The 26520-nt window shown below is 37.2% G+C and overlaps 1 protein-coding gene and 1 long non-coding RNA gene across 2 annotated transcripts in view; both read right to left on the bottom strand.

The window, feature by feature from the left end:
- The window catches only part of LOC114148330 (poliovirus receptor homolog), a 31632-nt gene extending 19605 nt beyond the window's left edge, over positions 1 to 12027 (bottom strand). The window contains exons 1-3 of the mRNA XM_028023536.1: positions 11883 to 12027; positions 8164 to 8508; positions 7778 to 8077 (exon numbers count right to left, since the gene is read on the bottom strand). Of these exons, the coding sequence (XP_027879337.1) occupies positions 7778 to 8077; positions 8164 to 8508; positions 11883 to 11940 (703 nt within the window). The 5' untranslated portion in view covers positions 11941 to 12027. The remainder of the gene's footprint in view (positions 1 to 7777; positions 8078 to 8163; positions 8509 to 11882) is intronic.
- Positions 12028 to 14349: 2322 nt separating this feature from the next.
- Positions 14350 to 26278, bottom strand: LOC114147454 (uncharacterized). The gene is made up of 7 exons (XR_003596057.1): positions 24366 to 26278; positions 23699 to 23818; positions 23293 to 23613; positions 23104 to 23194; positions 17738 to 17819; positions 15575 to 17454; positions 14350 to 14433 (listed from the first exon to the last, which is right to left on the bottom strand). It is a non-coding gene; the product is annotated as an uncharacterized LOC114147454 (long non-coding RNA).
- Between the last annotated feature and the right edge of the window lie 242 nt (positions 26279 to 26520).

The raw sequence follows: 26520 nt of genomic DNA, 5'->3' as shown, positions 1-26520 counted from the left end.
ACCCAGTGATATATTCCAGACTTGTGGTGCATAGCAGCTGAATGCTGCTTCTCCATGTTTAGTTCTGGTTCTGGGGATGCAGAATCCAGAGTAATCCCGGAAATGTTCTTCAGGTGATAGAAGACCGACTTTGTCTTTATGTGGCTCTGAAGGTTCAGGTCAGAAACCATCACTGCTCCCAGATTTCAGGCCTGATTGCTGGTTTTTAGTTGCAATAACTGAAGCTGTGAATTGATTCTAGATCGTTCCTCTTTAGGTCCAAAAATAATAACTTCAGTTTTGTTTCTATTCAACTGAAGAAAGCTCTGGCACATCCACACATTTATCCACACATTTATCTGTTCTATGCATCTGTTTAGTGCTTGGATGGGTTCACAGTCACCTGGCGACATCGTAATGTAGAGCTGTGTATCATCTTAGTAGTTATGGTAGCGAATCCTATTTCCTGTTATAAGCTGAGTTAGTGGGAGCATGTAGATATTAAATAAGAGGGGTTCTAGGATTGAGTCTTGGATGCCCTGCATATGACGTCTGTCTGCTTTGATGAGAAGTTTCCAATTGAAACAGGAAAATCCCTGTTTTTTTGTAAGATTCAAACCAGCTGAATCTTACTCATTTGAATCTGGCTACAAGTTGGGTAGGACAGGCGAGTCCCACCCAACTCTCCAGCCGTTTCAGTAATATGTTAAGATATGTAATAATATGTTATGTTATAATCAACAGGGTCAAAAGCTGCACAGTCTGTGTTTATATGATCTCACCAAAACCAGATTGGAAGGCATCAAAGAGGTTTGTTATTGTCAGGATATATAAGATATAAAATATGTATTTAAGTCTCCAAAATATGTATTTAAGTCTCCAAATTAGAAGACTCACAGCAGATGGGGAGAGCCATTATTATACTGTATAAGGGAACCCCATAACCTCCAGCTTCTACACCAGACGTATGTGCTTAATTATATTTTGGCAAGGAGCCCAACACAAAACAGAGGCTTCTTTCAAGACAAAAATTACCTTCAATCTGACTTTTGTCAGTTTTTTATTTTTGCCAATTATGTTAGAAAGAAACGATTTATTATATAACTTCTGGAACTCAGAAACAGTAATGTCAACATCCTTAACACTGCTGGTATTCATTCAGGGAATTGAGGAAACTATTTTTTGTTCATTACACTAGTGGGCTGTCAGGGCCAGCAGTGCCTTCTCTTATAGCCCTAGAAAATTGAAAAGAAAAAGTATAAAATGTCTTATTCATATTTAATTTTATCTGTAATTAATTTTTTATTCCTCATTCGAGTTGCTTATCGGTTTTATTGAGGTTTCACTTAATTTTCTGCTTAAAAAAGTGCCTTAAACGCAGCTGGTGAGCTGCACCTCCTCAGGACCTGCTGTACAAATCCAGCTACCCTTTTGTCAAAAATACCATGCAATAGGCCATAGTTGGCATGACTGACAGAATTATCAGCCAATCAAAATTAATATACAATGGCAGTGCATCTGTCTGACCCTGCTATAAGTGAAGAGCATCCCCTGCATTCCTTGTCACTGAAGTGAGCTTGATGTTTACAAAATGTAGGAACTTCCTAAGGTATTTTAAAGGCTGTATCTATGAGCGCTACGAGTTGCTTTTCTTTTAATTGTTCACATGTGCTATTTGAGCATTATGGATTGATGTTGAGCTCAACTGCGGAACACAGGAAAGTTTTGTTAAATTGCTGGCTGCTCAATTATGTACGCTGTTTTCTGTGTACTTTGCTGAAACTTGTATTGATATATTGCTTTATGTATGCATTGCTGGGCTGCATTGTTACTTTACTTGGCTATTATTTACATATTGTTGCTTGCCTGTGGGTTGGCGTGGTGCATAGTTACTGCATTGTCCTACACAACATGTGTATTGTTCAGGAATAGTTTACGTCTATTGAAGGCCCTGACTGAGATCCTAGGATATGTACCAGTATCAAATGTCTACTGCAACCTCTCAAACCAAGGAATAAATTAAATACTGTGAAACACTAAAAAAAAACAACTCTTAAGATATACATTACGCACACAGAAACAACATAAATATGCTGAAATGAAAGTGTGAAATGAGCATAAATGTGTAGATTCTGGATGTGTGAATACTGCAAGAGATGAAAGGTAACCACAGCTCTAATATATAACACCAGCTCTAACCAGGTTCCAGCACCAAACTGTGCTTAGTGATCACAATAAATATTAATAGCAATGCAAGGTACACAGAATATTAAACTAGATCAGGTAGTACCGTATTGTGAAAGATTTATCAAGATACAAATTGTTAAAAGTTGGAAATGTTAAGCATCTTTACCATTTCATATGTATTGGATTTTCTGCATTAACTGTAATTTTACTGCTGCCAGAAGATGATAAAAATTCCAGAAAATCAAATATTTGCTTGTAAAGATTCTATTCACCCAAAGGTTCGGCCCTCAGCAACAGCCACAGTACCTTTTGTGTCTCTTTGAGAAAAACAACTGCTATGAAAGCACTGATATTGATGCAATATTAATCTAATTTCACCTATACAACAAATGAATATGCGTTTAATAATATTTGAGAACCACTGTTATAAATGCAACCTATTTATCAGTCTGTATTTTACGACTTCTTCACTAGTGATATTCGAGATAACCATGTTGGGTACCAGAACATATTAATTTACTGATACTTTCCTAAAGCTGAACATTGATATGCGACACATAAAAGGATTACATATTAAGTTGACTGTCATTGATCCCTTGGTGATTTGTCCTCCAGGCTGACTGTCAGGTCAAAAAAACACACCACCACATCTTTACTTGTACAGATAAAGGCTGCAGGGTAAGGCTCTGTCTCAAATTTCCCCTGTGAGGATGTCTCTCAAGAGATAATGTTACTGTGGTAACAAAAGGTTCCCTCCACAGGAAGACAAACTGAAAGCAGGGACAACGCTCCCAGCATATAAAATTGCACACCTGTAAATCACACTATGATGCAAAAAGGGAAGGGGATTTCCAACGAGAACATAAAAATACTGCAGTGATATGTTTTTGATGTAGTGATGGAAATAAATAATAGACTTATGATTTCAATGGCTGAAAAATGGTTTATTAGGTTAAAATGAAACCCAATTGATTAACTAATAACGTCCACTTAGACTTTCTTTTAGTGTTGGAGTTTGGCTGCTCAACCTTAAGGATACAGGAGACAGCTGGGATCAATCAAGGGTAGATAAGACGACACAGGAACTAAATTGACTAGGAAACAAACACAAAATTTCACAAAATCCTTTGTTGTCTCATTTTGATAGAGACAAAATAAATCTGTCAGTGTTGAAATAAATCTAACACTAAAGAATAACTGGACCAGTGGTCTTGAGGGCCAGCATCTTGCATGTTTTAGTTCTCTCCCTAATAGTACCAACAACCTTTTCAGCATGTCAGTGTTCTTCTTAGGCCTTCTAATGAGCCATCATTTGATCCAGGTGTGTTAAACCAGGTAGAGAACTAAAACATGCAGGACGCCCTTGAGGACCGACTTTGGGCACCGTTGAACTAGACGTTAATAGACAAAGAATGACTATAAGCAAAAACAAACATAACTAGAAACACTAAGAAGAATGGACTTAAAGGAAAACAGGAACAAGACAGATCTAATCAAAACAAAACACAAAATAATAATGACACTAGAATCAAATCAAACTACCAAAACAACTCAACAACTCGGGATCATAACAGGAATAACATTATAACATGAGGTAAAGCTCAAAAAAGCTGATTGTACTTAATAAAATGTAAGTAAATAATTTGCATTTTATTACATGACATAAGTATCTGATCAGCTACAAACCAGCAAGAGTTTTGCAACAAGTCTGTTAGTTCTTCTTTAAGAAGTTATCCTGTTCTCCACTCATAACCTGTACTAACTCTACATGTTTGAACTCTAAATCAAACAAACTCCAATGTTTCTATAGTGGCCAAGACTAGAGAGCTGTGTAAGGACATCAGGTTTGGTGTAATGTGGAAGCTAATGTCAGCTAATGGTGGCTCTCACTACTCACTCAGCACAGACAGGCTGCCTGAAGACTTTTATGGCAGACCGTTGTTGCCATAAAAGTCTCCAACAGCACAGACAAAGAGTCACAAGTTATCACTAGTTGCTGATTTGAAGAAAAAAAAAGCTGCTTGAGGAAACTGAAAAATCGATAAATACAGCGCCAAAGTGGATACGTGCAAATTCTTATCTGGCACAGTGTGGTAGACTGTGTGAGATCTGTTATACTCACATAGTCTACCGCAGTTCTCATCTGGTTGAGAACTTTGTCAATGTCTGTTTATTTCTTCTCTTTTCTTTTCAAAACAAACAGCCTTTTCATTACCTTTTCATCTGAGTGAGACAGAATGCATTCTGTTTTAAAATATAAAAATATACCTAATTTCAGATAAGTTAATAGCTTTCAAAATAAAATATAATTTATTGTGCATTTCAAAAATCATATGTAGACATATTTTATTTTGTAGCAGAGGTGGCAAAAGGGGTTCTTTCAGTTTAAAAGATTGCTGAGCCCTGGTTTAGCATAAGGTATACCACATCAGTTCTGCAAATGCAATCCAAGTTTCTGATAGCAAGGAGATTAACATTCACAATGCAGACTAACTGTATTGTGAACTGTTTACCAACAAGCTGAAGAAGATGCAAAATGAATGCACAGAAGTGTTAAGTTGCACAAAATTCGAGACCAAACTTCAGCTTTAGGAGAGAACAACCACAGCTTTAATTAACATTTGCAAATGGAGAAAACATACAAAGCTCACATCTCAGTGAGAATCGGACGAGTTCTGACTTGAGGCTGAACGTCCCCTCATCTACATAGGATACATCACACATCATGTAGTCACACCCCCTGGCTCAAGTGTCAGGCAAAACTCTATACGTTACTTATCTGTAAGTTTCAGTTGAGCAGGGCTGCATACACATTCACAGCTCAACTTTAGGCATTTATCCAAAAAAGCCACTCTGCAGATGGCTGAACAGATACTAGTGACTGAACTTCTACAAAATAGGCTTATCACCTTAGCCATGTCTCACATCTCTAACCGCTGAACACCCTGTTCTTAACTTATTTGCGGAGGGTCAGAAGAGCATATGTCCTGTTGAGCTGCAACTGAGTGCAAACCTTTAATAGAAACATCATAAAGTGTACATTCAAATTTATTTAAACATTGTTACTAAATGTTTCCTTCACAGAAGACTTTGCATCAGGATCAATAAAAGAATATAATCATATCTGACTGCCACAGAAATTTAAAGCCTTCTCTGTCATTTTCTAGCTGTTAATGTGCATAGGTATTTGTAGCATATTTAAATATCAAGGAAAGCATGACAGTAAAGACTGGCACCTTTATTTCATTTAATGCTAAGGGGCGCCAGGAATCTTGGGTCCTCTGACAAAAAATAAAATTTTTCTTTTTTCTTTCATTTTATTTAAGCTGCAGTATACAACTTTAATAAAAAAAATATGTTTTCTCCATATTTGTTAAAGCTATCACCATGTCGTGCCAGCTTGTTATGAGACAGATAATTTGCAAAAACAATCAATCTCCTCCCTGAGCTACTATTGCTAGCTAAAGTAATGCAACATTCCAGTCAAAACAACCAATCAGAACCAGTAGGAGGGTCTGAGTGCTGTCGATCAACTACATTCATTCACTGCTAAATGTGCTAATGATGGATAAACAACATATCATAACAGGAAAATTGTTTATCTGCCGTCATTAATAGCTATGCTAACTAGGCTAAGCATTTACAACAGGCTATGCAAGCTGCAGCATAGCACAGAGCAAGGGGAGGGAGAATCAACAGCACCACATGAAATTGTGATTGACAGCACTAAAACTCTCCTGCCACTCACTGGTTTTTTCTAGATAGTACTGGGAGAAGGCAGAGGAAATGGATTTTTCACAGATTATCTCCCATGCTGTTCTGTCACAACATAATGACAGTTTTAACAAATATGTGAAAAAAATATATATTTTTCTATAAAAGTGACATACTGCAGCTTTAATTTTACTTAGGAAAGGACAGGCCAGGAGGGACATGGGTTAGAGCTGCTGCTCACTGACCCAGTGAGCAGCACTGGGTCAGTGCTGCTCACTGGGTCAGTTAAGTGGTAAAAGGTACAAGGGACAGGTTAAATCTTGGTAATTTTTTTATAATTAAATGCTAGTGAAATGGAGGGAAACAGAAGTCTGTAGGTAACCTAAGTATGATGAATGGTTGATAATCTCACACAGTCTACCCACTTCTCAGAGAAAAACTGGGTTACAAATTGACATTCCTATCTGACACTATGTTTTTCTCTCTCCGTCTCTCTCTTTTTTTTGAAGACTTGACTTTTTTTTTTCTTATCAGCATAGTAACTGCCACAGTAGTTCTTGTTTTCTACAGACTGCTGCTGAACACCGTCACCGTCAAGCGCTCCAAGTAGTAACCAACCATTTCATGCAGATCCAGGGGGGGTTCAGGGCAAATATGGATGTGTGTTTTTTGGTCTGGGAGTGTGCACCTAAAATTTTTACTGCTTAAAAAAAACAATCTTCGAAAACACAATATGATTAATTTTGTAATTGACAGGGCTCCAATTTTTTTATTTATTTCTATGAACAAAAAATAAATAAATAAATTGTAGAGGGCCCCCTGTCGGTCAGGGGCCTTTAGAATTGTCATCACTTTTCCACCCTATACGGTGCCCCTGCACATGGAAGACACACCCCAATGAAGATTAAACAGGAGCTGCAGTTTCAACAGGAGACTTTCTAACGTCCTCCTTGTAACAAGAAGAAACAGAGAGTTATTTTGTAAAACTGAGAACTGGATACCCAGTGAAAACTGTTGTCTGTGGACATAAACTCAGCAGCGACTGTATGAGCATATCCAAATGAGACAAGAAAATATTCCTTAGAAAAACTATATACTTGGCAAACGAAGTTTATTTCTCTGCCCAGACTTTTCCAGAAAATGTGATGCTTAGAACTAAATGTAAACACAAAGGAAAAAGAAAATAAAGTTTTCCTTCTTCTATAATTACACATATAAACTCAGGAAATCAACATGTGACCAGCCTTTTTTATGCCTACATTTAGTAAAACCTACTACCCAATCTTACACCTGAAACAGTGTAAAAATAAAAGCAGCATCAAAGAATTGCATAACTGAATCTGAATAAGAGGCAGTCAGGCATTGGTGAAGGAGGGGAGAAAGGTGATAAACAGCTCCAAATTTAAAATTAAGTTACCTTAGCAACAGCAGAGGCAGGTATCAATAATCCTAGAGAGAACATGCTAGGGTAGTCAAGCATGAGGCTGTAGCAGACCCCACAACACACTGTAAGTCTGAACTGTTTTGCTTAAAGCCTGTTCTTGGCCTCTTACTTTGGAATGTCCTACCACCTACGGGGATTTCTTTTTCCTACAATATCCCCCTTTTATGAAAATCATATGCAGCCTGTTTATGTGATTAGGTGAGATCACTCCAGGCCACTGCAGAAAACAGATCAAGAAAGCCTGAGAGAAATAAGTAAATCTTGTATTTTGATTTATTGATGATTATAGAGCAAGGAAATTTGAATTTAAAGAACAACAAAGTCACGTGGTGTTCAGTATATCTTGAAAATTAATGCCTAGTGTGGCTTTGCATTGGCTATTTTTTATATTTGCATTGTTTTCTGATTTCAGCTACATGCTATATAGATGTAAGGAAGTATGTGTTTACTCACAGTAGATCTGTATTTCGAAGGGTAGTGTTACGTTTCGTTTCTCAGAGATGATGACACATTGGACCTTATTTCCGTTGATCTCTTTGGTGGGCTTTCCAAACAATGTGCTGACTGTGGTGGTTGTATCACTGATTTGTAGAGTTGAGTTGTTTGTCCATGTCACTTTGTCTTTTAAACGATCATCAGTTTGCCACGAAACCTTGGCCGGTGGATTGAATCCGGCAGCGGTGCAGGTCACAAGAGGAACCTCTTTGTTTCCAAGAGCGGGTTGGGTACTATTTACACTTGTTTGTAGAGGTACTAGGATTACAAGAAGAAAAAAAACACTTCTCTTAACTTCTACACAAACTCAACATCCAGAACATGGTTTAAAAAGTTCAACTTACCACTGACAGTTATCTCTACAGCTATTCGAGGTTGTCCTGAGGGGAAAATGGAAAAGATGCAAGTGTAGATTCCAGCGTCCAACACATTTGCATTAGATAGCTGGAGAGTCCCATTATGTTCAGCAAATGTTCCAATAAATTTAAATCTCCTATCAGGCCCATTAACAAGACGAGCGTCATCCTTCGTGATGGTAAAGAAATTGTCCGTCAGCGGTTTTCCTTTCGTCCTTCTCTGCCATGAAATCTGTTCCAGGTTCTCATTTGCTGTTAGCGTCGTTGTTAGCTTGCAGGGTAAGGTGGTGGTACCTCCTTCCAGCACATTGATGCTGCTACCTGCAACCTGTGCTGTAATAAAACATAAACGTTAGGAATCTAAAATCTGCAGCAAAATAAAAGGCAGCAATAAAGAGGATATGGATTTAAGGCCAAAATTATTTTTATGTATTAATAACTCAGGGTTTCCCCCAGAAAACTTGCTAAGCCCTGTGATCAGGGTGGTGGGGAAGTACACTGACTTTTTTTTTGTATTAAAAGATGTTAAGTTGACAGGAAATGTAAAAATGTCACGAGAAGACATCTCCATTGAAACATTAGACCCACAAGTATAGAGTCCTAAAAACAGAAAACTAAAAAATACACTTGAATATCAACTATTTTCTGTATTAATCCAAATTAATTCAGCAGCTCCTTAAAGCCCCCCAATTGTTTGATATTTAAATTTAAGATTTTAAGGAGCTGGCAAGTTTACTTTGTAAAAGTTCAAAGAAAAATCTTCATAGATTGTTTTGTTACCACAGCTACAATATGATATTGTGAGTTTAATCTTTGAGCTCTGTTTGTCCCAAATATATCTAAGTAAGCTACAATTATTACTTATTGCTTTTTAGGTTGGCAATAAACTACCCCACTCTTGCCCAGATTTCACTAAGTCCATGGTGAAACACTGTTAGTGGTGTTGATGTTCTTAGCAGGAAGAGGCGCCCCTAAATTAAATTCTGCTGAAGGCCTCATACAGCATTGAACCGGCCCTGCATGACGAGCTAAATCCACTGCACATCTCTGCTGGATACAGAGGGAAAAATGGGAGATTTAATTTATGTGATTTACTAGCCCTTTGTGTCTGTTGAGTTTTTAATAAGCATCACAGAAACTGTTTTGGTTGCCTGAGCTTTATGGGACAAGTTCTTCAGATCTCCACGTGGCCGCAAGCATTCACTCTGGCTGATTAAGTGGACAAAGCATTTGATATGGTTTGATGCTGTGTGTAACTGGAAAAATAATCAGAAAATATTAACAAAATAAAACCAGTGTGATGAATGACTACAAGACAAGCCTGAAAGCTCCTCCACAGGCTGAACCGCTTAAACACTAACGCTCCAGGCAAACTGGGAGCACATACATAACCATTTACCACCACAGAATCTGTGGTGGTTTGTTGTTTACACCACAGTGTAAACAACAAACATAATTCTTTGTTCACAAAGATAGATCATTTTCACCGCTCGCTCAATGTGCACCTCTGAAAGCATGACAACAAGTTATATCATAGAGTTGCACAAGCAGAGAAGGGAGATTTAGATTTTTAATTATTTTCATTTAACCAAGGATTTTGCGACTTGTAGAAAACGAAACAGATAGCTCTCAAAACAATATAGTAAATTGTCAATCTTGAACTGGTAAATGGCTTATACTGCTGTAGCAATTTTATCTTGTCCAGAGGAATCCAAAGTTCTTAACACTACATTTAGTCATTTATCCATTCACGCACAAATTCACACTTTGAATGATGAGGAGCTACATTGTACGCATAGCTGCCTTGGAACAGATTGTCAGAAGCAATAATGTATCTCTTTACATTTAAGTTAAAAAAAAAATGCCATGTCTAAAACATTTTGTAGTCATCTCAATAATTAAGGGGGAAAATCTTTAACGACATTTCAGCAATTACAGTATTATTACAACTGAGTAGGTTTTTGGATATTTCCACTGGTGTTTGGACAATTTATTTTGGTGGTGAGTTCCAATTCTTTGAGATTGGAAGGCCACTTTCCCATCAACATAGTCTTTAGCTTCTTCCAAAGACTTACAAAAATATAATCAGGAGGGGTGTCATAATGGTGGAATTTTAGTATTTTAGTACTATTTGCAGCAATTTTTTTTTATTTAATTTTTTGACGTTATAACTACAAAACATGTATTTTAATCATCCTATATGTCACCCAATTAATAGTGGAGAATAAAAAGGCCTTTATAGACAAATTAAAATTGGAAAGTTATAAGATCCTATAGTGAAAAGCCAAAATAATCTATTTTGTACATTGTATGGGGTCAAATTCTTGAGAAACATCGTCATACATTAATACATTACAGTAAGGCGCTCTGTTGAATAGTATGGCTACGCCTTTTCTCAAAAGCGCAGCTTGTTGAAAGACGAATAGATAGATGGAGCTGATTAGGGCATTCCAGGATGAAGATACAATGGGGCGTTAGAAAAAACATGCACTTTCTAGCAGTCCAACAATCCTAACCATGTAGTTAAAGCTAAAAGGGAATGGATAAGCTCAAAGAATATACATGCGTTAGAAAGGCCCATTAAAAGCTCACACCTAAATGTAACTCACCATCTCTAAAGATTCTTGAAAGGTGACGTTCACTAATTGTCTCTATTCAGTCTAACCGAGCTCGGCCTAATTTGCAAAGATTTTGAGATGAATTTTAGAAAGCCAAATAGGCCCAAATGTCATTCTCTAGATGTGCAAAGCTGGTACAAATATACACCAATAGATGTGCAGCTGTCGCTGCAGTGAAACTGGATTCAACGTGTTGAGTGCCTGAAGAGAAATGCACAGCACAGAATTCACCTTTATATTAGTTTAAAAAAAACAAACAATGTATCAGTTCCTCCCACTTCACAAAATTGCAACACTTTCTGTACAGTAGGTCACAAAAGGCAAGGGTAGAACGGAATATTTTGCAACGTGTCAAAAAGTTCAAGGATGATGAATATTTTTTTTTCCAAGACATTGTGACTTGTGAACACAGAATTGCATAGCATATTCATTTCTCAGTCATGACTGCACGTTTATTTGTGACTAAATGTGCATACCTCTATTGTATAAGGCTGCAAGGTGTATTTTTATTCGCTTACATAATTTATAACTCGGTGGTAGCTAAATGAAATCATTAAATATCAAAGTAGGCCTGCTGTTTTTACACCAGCTTCATTAAATTGAGTCTACGTCCTTATCTTATCATAAAGCTGTAGACAGAGCTTCAGCCGTCCATGCGCATTTTCCATGTGCTCGACGGTAAAACAAAGAGGGGGAAAGGGGGGGAGACAGAGAAAAAAAGAAAGAAGAAATTAGAAATATTTTGCTGTGCGTCAAAATGTAATAAGACGCAATGTTCAATCTAGCATCGCATGCTCCGTGCAAAATGTTTCTCTCGAAACAGAGACGTGGTAAATTGCATTATGATAAATAAAGCGAACGCGTTAAATTGCTTCTCTCCGTGAGAACAGAGGGCAAACATCGAGACATACTGCATCCACAAATGAGAGCGACATCAACATCACGTACGTGATAAAAACGCGTAGTGGCGTCTTCTAATTAATTTCACTACAGTGCACCTATTGCTATGGCAGCATCGACAAAACCAAAACACAATTCTCACCGTTCTTTCCAGAAAACATAAAGACATGGTTTTAAAAGCGTACATACCCAGCGCATCTCTGCTACAGACGAGCGCAAACGTCAGCAAAAGAAGCGTGTGGGACATTAAGACACCATATGGCAACGAAGAAGAGGTGAAAATCGTCCAGGCATTAGCTGGGTGACTGCGCCACTGATGGAGGAGGAAGGGGGCGTGGCTTTCCACCGAGTTTATTTACTATTTTATGGGTTCAAGTGTCCCTTAAATGAAGGTGGACGGTCTTACTCCCGATCTTGGTCCAAGGATGGTAAAAATCTTGTAGCTCATGTATTAGAAATAGATGAGTACATGTTCTAAATAACTGTTAGATCTTCACTGAGCACTATAAGATTAACATCAGGCTATCTGGAAAAAGATGAAGCTGTAAACTGAATGAATCTATTTTACTGTTTTGATCAAGTGCTGGAAAAACTCTGGACTTAAAACTTACAATGAGAGATATTTTCATTTTCATTCAAAACAAATTAGAAAAACACTGAACCAAACAATGACGGAATAGCTTTTAATTGGTCTTATTTACAGTGTCTCGAAATGTATTTACATCTACTAGCTACAAACGTATGTACAACATTTATACTTTATAAGTAGGGACGAATATAAAAAAAAAGAAAATAAAACAAGCAGCAGATTTTAGTGAAAAGTTTTAACAGCTAAACCAGAACCTAAATTACACTCAAAATCAAACTTGACACATTTGCTTATCAGGCAATATTATTTTTATTGTTACATTATCAAGAATATCCTTTAAATAAATAAGATCTAATGAAAAGTTATAAAGTTCAACTTAGACTTGATGATGTTGAACTGGGATCAGGTTGATCTCAACTCGAATCTAATGATGTTTGTTGAAAGAGTTTTCTGCAGGTTACATGGAGAAAAAAGGGAATTCTGAAAACAAACATGTCTTACCAGACATGTTGAGATGACAGGTGGCAGAATTGAAGCTGCCAGTCTTCACATGACAAAGATATAGACCAGAGTCTTCAGTCCTCAGTCTGGACACAAGAAGTCTGATTTGTCCTCTCTGAAAACTAGTCATCCTGAAATGCTAATAACACCATTTTTATGGATATACAGTACTCATTTTCTTGCTGAAGTTCAAAAATAACAGATGTAAAGCAGAAATCTGATGGATCAGATCTGGTGAAGGTCCACCAGAGTAACCCACACTGCCTAAGAGAAGCTTTGTCACATTCTCCACAAATGCTTCTGCTAAAGGGACAGAGACGGACAAAAGGAGCAGGGATGAGTGCGTTTCACACTTGAATCAATTATGTAACAATATATATTACCTGGAAATCAGCATTGGTACTCAACGGTACCAATTTTTGGTACTTTTGTTTGTATTGTTTTTTAATAATGAGATTTTTTTTTTATTTATTTCTCAAATTTAACAAATATAGACAACATCCAACTCTTTGTATTGTAACATCACAGCTGTTTAACAAATGTCTTTAAAGTAAAAACTCTTCAGAACAACTAACACAGTGTTTTGTCTTACTAAACATAATATAATCCAGCTCCATGTATTCCTATTTGTCGTTTCCCCTGTTAAAATAATTTTAAAAAAGCAGATTTCAGGCATGTTGAAGTGCTTTACATCATAAAAATTTAGCAAATTTTTTATGAACCTATTCACATCTTTAATAAAAGTCATGATGAAATGTATTAAGAAAATAAAAAAATAAACAAACAAAAAAAACAACGTGAATTCATATCTGTAGTGGCCTAGGCTAAAGCTGACCATCCTTTGTTTAGAAAATTATATGACTGTAGATAGTAATTTAGCATATATGGCAAGCAAACTACGTATTTATTCAGTATCCTTTGACTTCAATGTAGTAAATAGTTTGCATCTACACTACACCACACACACATTTGCGCAAGCCAGTGCAGCATTTTGTCAAGGTTGTACAAACCCCTAACTCTATCTACAACATGGTATCTAAACTACTTATGCCCACAAATTATCTTTATCTCAACAAACGTGTTATGCCATATACTGTGACTTCAACCCCGTATGGGTATTGATATGACACTGGCTCCACCCTCATGCGGAAATAGCAAAAGTTTCAGAGGTACTGAAACTCATTGCAACACAGACGTATTTGGAGTCATTTTTCCTTATCATCCAACACTATGGCAAAGATGACAGGCAAAAAAATTCTCAAAAGAGTCCTACATTAGGTCTGTAAGGGTATTTGCGGGGAACAATGTAGAAATCTGTGTTAAAGGCCACATCTTTCGTAGTCAGAGGAAGAATGAGGGGCACAACGTCTCATGTGACTGTGAAAGCTGTGTCAGACACATTGTGCACTTACAAAATAGTTGAGTAATAACTTAAACAATACTGGCTTTTGCACATTTGCCTTCAGGAAAATGCTTAAAAATAAACAGTATAAAAACGTGCTTAACTGAAAATACCACAGTTAGTGCAGCACATTTTCATGCTGCTATGGCACAACCATTGGAATTTATGGTATACAAGCTCCCTCTGCTGGCTGAAGGAGGTAATTGGCTCTTTCCTTCTGGCTCCTTCTGAAATGGCAGTGTCGGAAACTGTCAGAAACACGTGATGAGAGTGCACTTCCACTTTCACGTGATTTTTAATACGGGTCTGATATTCTGCTGCATCAATCTCATTGTAATCAGTCATCCTAATTTCCTCAGATTACATGTCTGTGTAAGGCAAAACAGTTTTATTTATAGTGCTTATGTTTTTATTTTAGCCCTAATTTTATCTTTGATCATTGTCCTTTTTTTTTATTAATGTATAGTAACATAAACAAAATCGATTTTGCTTATATGAGAAAGTCAGACAAACACGAATCTTCATTTGAAAAACCAATTTCTCCTCCTAGAGAAACTTTTAACCTTAAAATAAAAAATTTGAGGATATTGACCTATCCCACCACCTATTTCTGTGTGCCTTTTCACACAATATCTTCATTGGTTTAAAATCAAATTGAGCCTAAGATGACGCTGCAGCGAGGTAAGTACGTCTTGAAATTTGTTGAAGAATGTGGCTGCACTTGGTTACTTGTTATCTGACATATGAGATGATTGGTACTTAGTCAGTTTGCAAGTGAGGTAGATTATGTCAAATAAGATCTGCCTTTGGTCCATTGCATCATCAATGTTCGATATGTAACAAGGGCACATGACTGACTCTACATTTGACATCAAAACATAGCAGTGTTCAGTGGTTTGAACAAAAAAAAAAAACGTGTGAAAACTTGATTCAGATAAAAACATGCATCACAAACCCACAATTCTTTCTTGTAGCTGCAAAGACAATATATGTTGAACAGCTGGATAAATATCAGAGGTGTTTGTGTCGAGCTGACCAGGAGGAGGTCAGAGAAAGCCTGGAACTTTTTTGCCCACTTAAAATGTTGTTGTGACCAATGTGTTAAAAAATTAGGTGTTTAGATGTAGTAAAAAAAATAGCTTTCAAGTATCACCCGTGTTAAATATTTCCTGGTAACAGACTTCAGGTAACATTTGATTAAATATTTCATCTTAGATGAAAAGACTAGCTTGATGAACTGAAGTAAAATAAATGCTTCTTGCAATTACCTGCAGTAAGTCTTCTTGTCTTGATACATCGAGCATACTTTAATAACATCCTAGATGTTGAAGATCACCAATCACACACAATAACTGAAGCAACCAGCAAACATTTCAAGTCATTTCCTACCTTTTAAGCAGTTGAAGTGTCACTACAGTACCACCGTAGCTACACACCTCTGTCTTTATTTTTCTTTGCTACTGTTGGTTTTGTTCCACTGGCATCTGCGGATCAGATCTGTGCAGAGCCTTCCTGTACCAGTTTACAAAATGCTCGCTGCTTGTAGGCTGGGCAAAGACTTAAGACTTGAATCATGTTGCAAAGGAAGAACCTGTACAGTTAAATGTTTTTAAATTATGTTTTAGAAAGTGGAAATATCAGCATGACGAGAAAATATGTCTTTGTTTTTGATAGGTATTTCTCCAACCTTCATAAAAAGACAACCACAGACAACGTTTTAGTTTTCAATCAAGTCTTTTGCAAAAGGAGAAAACATAGCAAACCACTTCTCCAAGGAGTCTACCATGCATTCTGACTCTGCATCAGAACAAGTCATTTGTTGAAAAAATGGAATGTGGAGGTAATAAGTCAAGGGGAGGAGGCTATTCTAAACAAAGCAGAAAGAGAACACTGAAACTAACACTCAGGCCCTTTAAGGAGGATCCCTAGATTAGAAAGCAGCTGCAGCTTCAGAAAAAGCAAGTTTTATCTTTCACACGGTTTAACAGAATCTTCCTCTCTGGGGTGTGAATACTAAACCTATGAATGAAAAACAAACTAGTAAAACTACTAATGTAAGAATGATAACAATACACAATTATTCTAACAGTTGTATTCTATTGCACTCCCATCTCAAATTTAAGCCCCTTTGCTGCCTTTTTTTCACAAAAAAACATATTTTCATCCTCTTTTCTCTTGTCTTCCTCTCTCAACCACATTTAAAGGTTTCAGCCAACGTTAGATTTACAGTTGATTAATGTCTCTATTGCAACAAAGTGTTTCTCACTGCTGTCCAGTTTGCTGTTGGATTAGGATGCAATCTCACTCTAGTACGATTACATACTAGGAGAACTGTGGATGTGGCAAAAAAGTTCTACATAGACATAAAAAAATCAATCTTATGCCATGCACTGCTTGTATCAAGACATCTTAATAAATCCCCTCAATATTTTTATTTATTTATTTATTTTTTGCTTTATCGATGGACCACATCCAAAAATCTCATAATACAAAAGTTATTTACCTACTAAACAACAAACAGCTAGTTTGGTCCTCTTTCATTAGACTATCCACTTTTTATTGCCCTGACAGGGATATTTTGCTCAGTGAGTTTACATGTTACACTGGCCCCTTACATACATTTATATATAATCAAAGAAAACAACAAAATTATATCAAATAAGTCATAATTTCAATGAAAGTACACTCAATCGTAGGCAATATAAAAACACAATACACAACAACAACAACATTCTCTGCAGTTTATGGATTCCCTGCATATTACTTTATTATGCCTCAGGATAGCCTATTAAAAAAAATAAATAAATAAATAAAATTCCTTATAAAAGGAATTTTAGATCCTATTCTAAGGATCTAAAATGTCCTTATAAAAACACACACAAGTTGTACCTGTTCAGACTTGCCGACCATGAAGTAGAAATTTAATGAAGCAGTACCTCTGACAATGCAACAGACCCTCATTAAAATGCTAACAACAACATGCTTGGTTGCTGTTTTTGTGCCTTCTGATTTGAACCATTTAATATGAAGACAACCATGTTGCTGGGAGAGGTCTGCTTCTTGTCCTCTTGTATTTCTTCTGATTATAAAGACAACAGGTAATGTCCATCAAACATTTCTTTCCTTCTTCCTTCTTTCTTCAAAGACCTGGAATATATCTCAGCTCAGAGAGGGTCATAAATTGAATTCAGTTTCTCAATGTACATCCTCCTCTGCTGGGCGTTCCTCCAACAGTCTGAATTAGCTGGTAGATTGACTTGCTCGTAGATCTGCAGCATAAAGACATAGTCACAGTCATTGGGTTGTAGAGAAAAGGGTAGAAAGATTCAGAAAGCAGAAAATCTGGTCATTGACACAAATAGAAAAGGTTTACTAACTCAAACTTCAGCCATGAGGAATAGTAAAGAAAGTAGAGAATAAAACCGGGATCTTTAACAGTAAATACTGTAATGGTTTGATGATAGCAGATGTTTACATGAAAGACAATTATTTGTGGTAGTTTTAACAGTGGTGTGTGAAAATAAATTGTTTATTATTATTATTTTTTTTGACCGGTTCTGGTTGAGACTGGGAGTGCTGGTGCTGGTGCTAGTTGTAGACTGGGCCTTGGTCTTGCCTTCCTCTCCCACTCTTTCTGCAGGGATAAACCAGATAACAATAATATTCCTTCACATTTCTTTACACTTCCATAGCTTTACTTTTAGCCATATTTTAGGAAGTATTCAAAGCACTTTGTATTTTTCTTTTTTGTTACGTTATAGTCTTGTTTCAAGGTGCTTTAAATATCTTTTTTTTCCCCTCAGAACTTGACACATGAGACCTAAAAATTAAGCTGTTCTTTTATTTTGCAAATACATGAAAAATGTAACTAAGAAAACACATTTTCATAAGTATTAATTGCCTTTTTCTCACCATCTTGTTCTGCAGCTGTTTAGACGTTCCTAGACCTGCAGAATTGGCAGACATAGCTCAAAGGTTGAATACCGATTCAAGTCTTTACAAGCTGAGTCCCCCAAGAACATTCAGAGTTGCCCTGGTGCCTTGAATATCTTGGCTGGATACGTAATATCCCTTGTCGTAAGGTGAACTGTTGTCTTTGCATTAATCTTTTTCTCTATCCTGATTAGTTTCCCAGATCCTGCCATGGAAAAACATGATGGTGCCACCACCATGCTTCACTGTAGCAATGGCTTTGGCCTTGTGTTCAACAGTGCCTGGATTCCTCCAGACATGATGCATAACATTAATGCTAGAGGGTCCAATGTTTGTCCCATAAGATCCCAGCATTAGTCTGAGAGCCCTTCTCAGCTGGTAAAATGATGCAGAGAGGATTTTCAAATGGAAGTTTCTCCAATATCCAGAGTGCAAAACTAGAGCTCTGACATACTGACCAAAGGGTTCTTGATCTCTCTGACCAAGGCCTTTCTCCCTCACTTACTCAGTTTAGAGGGGCAGTCAGCTCTAGGAGGATTCCTGCTGGTTCTAAACTTTTTCCATTAATGGATGATGAAGGTCACTGTGTTCATTTTTCTGTAGGGGTCATTACACAGGGTTTTTTTGCATGTATGTTTTCTTTGACTGTATGCTTGGTTTGTTCTCCTACATGAATTATCAACTGTAGTACAGTGTGTGTTTTCCATATCTTGTCCAATTGATTGAATTCATCACAGGTGGCCTCAAATTAAGCTGTAGAGACATCTCAACTGTGATCATTCGAAGTTTCGTAGCACAGGGCGAGAAAACTTAAGTACGTGTCATGTCAGTTTTTTATGATGTGTGATTCTGACTTCTCAAGTGATCCAGAATGCAGCAGCTCGGCTTCTTACAGGCACCCGGAAGCGTGACCATATAAGGCCCTTATTGGCCTCCTTACACTGGCTGCCTGTTTCATACCGAATAGATTTTAAGATTATTTTAATAACTTATAAAGTTTTAAATGGGTTAGCTCCTCCTTATCTGCAGGATCTTTTCAAATTTCATTCTGGGTCAAGAACTTTAAGATCAAATAATCAGCTGCTACTGAAAGTCCCTCGGACTCGACTCGAGAGAAAAGGAGATTGGGCTTTCTCTGTTGTTGCTGTTATTCTCTGGAATAATCTACCTTTCCAAATTAGATCTGCCCACAGCCTGGATCATTTTAAATCGCTTCTTAAAACTAATTTTTATTATTTGGCATTCAATTGAGGCCTGATACCTTAGCTCTTCTGTTATTTTAACAATATATATATATTTATTTTATTATTTCTCTTTTTCTTTTCCTCAACTTATTTTATTGTCGTTTTTGTACAGCACTTTGTGCAGTTTTACACCTGTTTTTAAAGTGCTATATAAATAAATTTGACATTTGAGAACTACATTGACTTACATATTTGTGCTCAAGACACACAAGCATGAGTAAACTCTTCATAATCAGCACTTAAATCAGCAATTAAACCTGAAAGTTATTTGATCAAGATAAGCAGCACTGAAATTTAGAGAAATGCATTCTGAAACTATTTTTTCTGTTTTCACACCTCTCAGAGATAAAAGGGCCTCACTCAACTGTGGCAGCATATTCTGTTTAGTAGGAAGCCACTACAAGCGTCGGATTCCTTAAAAAGTTCACACTAGTCTAGGTTTGTATGAAAAATGCAGCCCTCTCTTTTGTTTTCAGAAACAGCACCATTCTGAGTTATGTTCTTTAGAACTTTAGCCATGACTGGACGTGAGAAGCAAGAGTACAGAATTAGCCCTTCAAAACAAAAATTAAGAGAAAAATGTTCCCTTAGGGCAGGGGTGGGCAATCCTGGTCCTCGAGGGCCGGAGTCCTGCAACTGTTAGATGTCTCCCTGATCCAACACACTTGAATCCAATTGCTGAATCACCTCCGAAGTGCAGTCAAGTTCTCCAGAGTCCTGCTAATAACCTCATTATTTGACTCAGGTGTGTTGAAGTAGAGACACATCTAAAAGTTGCAGGAGACCGGCCATCGAGGCCTGGAGTTGCCCACCCCTGCCTTAGGGTGTCAAACTCCAGTCCTCAAGGGCCACTATCCTGCAGTTTTTAGATGTGCCACAGGTACAAAACACTGGAATGAAATGGCTTGATTACCTTCTTCTGGTGTAAAGGCCTGCTAATGACCTAATTATTCTATTCAGGTGTGGTGCAGCAGAGACACATCTAAAAGTTGCAGGGCAGTGGCCTTCCAGGCCTGGAGTTTGACACCTGTGCCTTAAAGCAGTGTTTCCCAATTCCGGTCCTCAGGCTTTCCTGCCCTGCATGTTTTAGGTGTTTCCCTTCTGCTACACACCTGGATTGAATATATGGGTGATCAACAGGTTTCTGCAGCACTTGATGGTCATGCAATCATTTGAATCAGCTGCTCTGGAATAGAGGCACATCTAAAACATGCAGAGCAGGGCGGCCTGAGGACTGGAATTGGGAAACGCCGCCTTAAAGGAAATAAACTGACTACACCCACACTGGGCAAGAATAGCATTAGGCTGGCATTAATCAAGAAAGCAAGTTTGCACAAGAAGTCACAACAATTAACATTACTTTTGTATGATTCAGAACTAGATTCCAGAGAACGACTCAAATATCCCACTCTTTCAAACATCCACGTTTTTTCTGTACCACATTTTGTCAAGACTCCGGGTTTTGGGTTGGGATTTTGTTTTTTGTTAACTGATTCTGCTTTATCAGTTATTTTTTAGTTCACTTTAGTTTTTCCTTTCAGGGTCATTCTAGTTTCATTATTTGATGTAACATTTTGGTTAGATTTGTCTTGTTCTTGTTTTCCTTATTTCGTTCCCTCATAGTGTTTCTAGTTATGTTTATTTCTTAGTTATTTCATTACCCCAGGTTCAGTTGATCTTATAAGTCTTAGGTTATTTCTTTGCTTAGTCCTTCTAGTTACTCTAGCTCTGTATTTTTTAGTCCTTATTAATTTTAGATCAGCCTTGTTTCTGTTCTTTCAGTTTCCCCCTCATGTCTTTGTCTCTTTCTAGTTTATCATGTTGTCTTTAGTGTTAGAGTTATTTCCAGCTTTCTTGTGTTTCCTCCCTCACTCTTTTGTGTTCCCCTGTATAGCTTCCCTGTGCCATCTTGTCCCTGCCCCTCAGCCGCACTCCTACTCCAACTACTCACACCTGCAATCGGTTACCTCTTCCAGCCAGATCCATTGTTTCCACTTTCTCTTTTCTAGTATTTAAGCTTCTCTATTTCACTCACAACTCTCTCTTGTCACATCCCTGATATTCTAGTCACCGCTTTATTCTGCCTTCTTCTCCCTGGTTCCCTATGTTCTCCTCGAGTCTTCTGTTTGGATTTGTTTTTTGGATTATTTTGTGCTCCCCTGGACTTTTCACAATATGTGAGTTTGTTTCCTTGGTGTGTCATTAAACATCCACACCCTACTATGTCTCCTGCCTGCTGCATTTGGGTCCACAGTGCAACACATGACACATTTGTTAAATACCAACAGATACAGAGCACATGACCAAAGAAGCAAACTATTCTATTTATAAAATCTACCATTTAAGAAAGACCACCAAGCAGCTTTTGTCTCTGCACAAGCATGAGAGTAAACCAGGAACACCGAGATCTTGATGTCTGTCATCACCATGTGTTCAGTCTCAACCGTAATAAGATGGCTTCTGTGGTTACAATAAAGCAATGAGTCACAGCAGGGCAAATGGGTGAATGTCGCTTTTAGTGACCACTTTGAGTGGTTACAAAAAACATTTACCAGGTATTGCACAGAGGATAAAACTTTGAGAGAAGATCTGACGCAGAACCTTAGAGATGTGTCATCATAAACTGTGAAACCAACTATTCAATATTTAGTGCTTTGGGAATCATCTTGTTGGTGGTATTATGCTATATAACATCTAATACAATGTGATATCTTTGGTATTTTTCAGTAAAATGTATTTCCATCATGGGCTGTAAGTATCAAAAGGCTCAATGATCAAATTTAAAAATAAATCTTTGCTAAAACATTTGTGTTTTGAGACAACATTGGTTCATCCACTGAGTTCAGGAGGCTTGTGGATGACTCATGTTTTTTTCATTTAGTGTTAAGAGGTTAAATAGAAATAGTGCACTGGAAATTATATGCTGCTGTACTTTGGGTAAAATGTATTAGTTTATATCAGGGGTCTCAAACTCCAGTCCTCGAGGGCCGCAGTCCTGCAACTTTTAGATGTGCCTCTGCTGCACCACACCTGAATAGAATAATTAAGTCATTAGCAAGGCTTTGGAGAACTGATCTACGCAAGGAGGAGGTCATTAAGCCATTTCATTCCAATATTTTGTACCTGTGGCACATCTAAAAACTGCAGGACTGCAGCCCTCGAGGACTGGAGTTTGAGACCCCTGGTTTATATGTTTGGGCTCTTTTTATCTGGCATCCCGTTCAACCCAACATGGCTCACATCACACTAATCCCTACTAATCTTTAACACAACCAAACTATGAGATGGGGTGAAAACACAGTTGCATATCTAATGTATCTAAAGATTGTTTTTAGAAAAAAGAAACAAAAACTCCTGACACTCACGTCATCTAGCGCAAACTTCAGAAAAGTCACACTTACTGAATAGATCAGGGACCAAGCAAAAAAAAAATGTATTTAATTTTTAATGTATTTAAAGATTGTTTTTAGAAAAAAAGAAAGAAAAACTCCTGACACTCACGTCATCTAGTGCAAACTTCAGAAAAGTCACACTTACTCAATAGATCAGGGACCAAGCAAAAAAAAAAAAAAAAAAAAAAAAGAAAACTTTTTAAACACATTTCAAGCAAGTTGATGTTTTTAGTGTAACACACAATATTAAGATGAGCATGAGCAGTCACATTAATATTACAAGCAATTCTTAAACCTAACAGCAAAAAACATCATAATTGTAACTCTAAAATTAAAAGGTTTTACTCACTTGCAGAGGCAAACGACTAATGTGATGCAACATATAAACAATCCAATGGCAGGTGATAGAATGAAAAATATGTATCTTGAGAAATTAACACCTGAAACAAAGAAGAGGATCAGTGGAAAGTAGGATCGTTTTGAACTGTACAAGAAATGCTACAGAATGAATCAATCTTTTATTTTTATCTCTACATACCTTGTTTGTTAGGTACATTTAAATTGCATGTCATGTTTTGAATGCCTCCTCCATCAGATACAGTGCATGTACACAGTCCAGAATCATTATGTCGAGCTTTAAAGATGCTGAGCGTGGAAGATATATTACAGTCTATTTTGACTCTTTCAGAGGAAAAGTTTGAGGACGTCTGATTCAATGAGGTGGAATATGCAAAATGTAATCGGTCATTGTTCCACTCGATTAGAGTTGTGGCATTGTCAGATATGTTGCAAATAAACATGACCGGGTCGCCGCAGGACACCGACATGTTCTTATGTACTTCCAACTGAGTCGCTGATACTGAAATATACAGACCAATGTTACAATAAAGCTCAGTTCAAATCTGGATGAAAATATGCAAAACAAGAAGAAATCTGTACAATACCTTCAAAGACATTCTGCATTTTTAACAGCTGAATGAAGAGAAGAGATGCTTGCCTCAGGTTGAACATGGTGACCATTTGACAGAAAGGACTGTCACTTTATCATCTGCTACAAATGTAGACTTAAAGGAAGCGATAAGAAAGGGAAGTGGTTGAATGTGTCTTTAAATAAGCTGAGGAAGAGGGTCAAATAGTTAATGGAAAACACCATCAGACAAAAGGTGTTGAAATGTTAAATAATCAAAGTCAATAATCCAGTGTTTGAAAATTTAAAAAGTGCTTGTTAGATGCTGACTGAGCTCTTGCGTTTTATATTTGTGCTATAAGAAACCAGAAAGTTTCTTTATCCCTCCATCTTTTGCAAACTGGATTTGTTGATTCATTCAGTTTCACCTTCCCTCCTTGTTGTTTTTTTTTTTATTTCTATTAAAGGACCTTTAGGTAGAGAACGCAGTAATTTGTTAGCCTCTTGTGATCCAGAGACACGACACAGAAATTGAGGTCATATCGCTTCAGCATCTCACGCTATATAGCAGATACACACTCAGATTGCTCCTTTAGCAAAATCCGCAAACTATAATCTAGTTTCAGATACTGTAAACTTCAACAGTGTTTCAAGAGGATTGCTAAACCTCATGACATAATCACATATACATTAGAGTTTCTCACCTTATTGTAAACCTAACAAGCCATCTTTCTGGTTTGAAGTAAGGGTTGGTTCGCTCCTCTTCAGGATGAAATGCAGATCTCTTGCGTACAGGACTGACCCAGTTTGCTGTGGTAACTGTTCGGCTAACACTGCAACTTCATCTTCAGCTCCCTGAGGAGGTAGCGAAAAATGATTGTAGCTCTCACACTGACTGCAATGGCAGATAAATGTGGCATTAAACTTGATGTTTTCTTCGTACGAGGAAAAGGAAGCACAGAGCGACCAAAACCACAAAGTCAGATGATTATTTTACTGATATTTCTGACGCCAATGTTAGTTTTCTGAGATGTACTTGATAACAATTTGTCACACTGTGAAGGAAGAAGTGACAGCAGATCCAAGAAAAGCTGCTAAACAAGTGTTTGCTCAATTCAGACATTTGTGATTTGTCGTGCTCTCCCACATTAGCTTGATGTGCCTCCATGTTTATGTAAGCAGTGGGGCCCAGAACTCATCGCAGAAATGTTGAATTATAATTATCCATGACCCTACCATCACAGTCGGAACTAGAACAAGCTGCTGTATGACAAACAACAAAACTTAACAACTATTAAAAATGATTTCAACACTTGTAAACCAGCCAGTGTTACTGTTCAACAAAATCAAATCAACTTATGCAACTTATGTGAAGAAACATTTTTGACCTGACCTCGGATTAAAAATCTTCTCAGCAGAATAGGTAGTTTATCATTGAGAGTAATACTTATTAGAATGATAAACCATAAAAATGTGCACGTTGACAAAGGTTTCTTTGGAAAAACAGCTATTTTTAAATACAATCAGCAGCCAGGTAGATTGTTTATTGTGAAGCCGTGATTCAAGTGAGTGTCAATAAAGGGAGTGTTTACTGTTGGTCAGTTCATCCTTGCTGTTTTAGTTTCTGAAAATCCCAGCCTTTCGTGCTTTGTGATTCTGAACCTCTGACAAGTCATGTGGATTTGGGGTTTTCCTCGGTCTCCTCCCTTTGGATTCGTAGCAGGGTTACGTTCTTGAAGAAAACCACTAACTGAGGAAAAACACACTCCAGTCCTGCGACTTTTAGAGTCAAATCCACTTCAGTAACACTGAACTAAATAACTATATGTATGTTATTGAATTTTGAAAAGGCAATTAATATTTGATTAAAGTACATTGGATCATGGATAGAGCTAAAATTTGAAGGATGCTAGATTGAACATGTTGGTGACAGTTAGAGAAAACAAAACAACTTTTGTAAATAACTTCATATAGTAATAACATTGGCTTAGCATCAATGCAAAACAACATCTATCACTTGGTCCAAAGGTTCGGACTTATGATGTTGGGTCTTTGAGACGTGCATCCATCATACCTGTTCAGTTATTTAATTTAGAATTTTAGATTTGAGATCAAATTATCTATTAACTCCCTAAAAACACTTTTGCACTTAACCTTATGAGTTGTAATGGTGGTAGATTTGGATTAAGACACAGAAATGAAAATGACTGCTGTCTGCTGTTAGAATAATTATGTTTTGTTATCATTCTTACATAAGTAGTTACCAGTTTGTTTTTCATTTAAAGATTTAGCATTCACACCCCAGAGAGGAGGAATTTGTTAAACCGCGTGAAAGATAAAACTTTGCTTTTTCCCTAAACCTTGAAGGTGCAGCTGCTTCTTATCTTGGGTTACACCTTAAACTGCTTGTGTGTAGAATGTAGTTCTTTCTTGTTTCAGAATAGCCACCCCTTGATTTATAACTCTCCCACATTCCATTCTGACTCCCTTTCTTTCTCCTGCTTAATAAAAAGACAGGCTCTGCTACAGGAAATCAGAACACATGGTAAACACCTTGGAGAAGTGGTTTGCTATGTTTTCTCCTTCTGCAGAAGCTTGGTTGAAAACTCATAAATGTTGTCTGTGGTCCTATTAGGTAAACAAAAGTCCCTATCAACTGCCAAAGGCTAATGAAGAAAATATGAAAATACTGAGGAACTGGATTGAGGAGAACAGTAAACTTTCTGGAACAGCAAAGGAACTGGAGCACAGGAAGACCAACATGGAGGAAACAGATCAAGAAGAAGTGCAAAAGCATCAGATGAGAAGGGAAGAAACTAGAAGGAAGGTGGAAGATCTGACTAAAAGATGTGACTAATC

This window comes from Xiphophorus couchianus, chromosome 7 (assembly GCF_001444195.1).
Source record: "Xiphophorus couchianus chromosome 7, X_couchianus-1.0, whole genome shotgun sequence".
NCBI lineage: Eukaryota > Metazoa > Chordata > Actinopteri > Cyprinodontiformes > Poeciliidae > Xiphophorus > Xiphophorus couchianus.
This window is presented reverse-complemented; position numbering and strand designations above follow the sequence as displayed.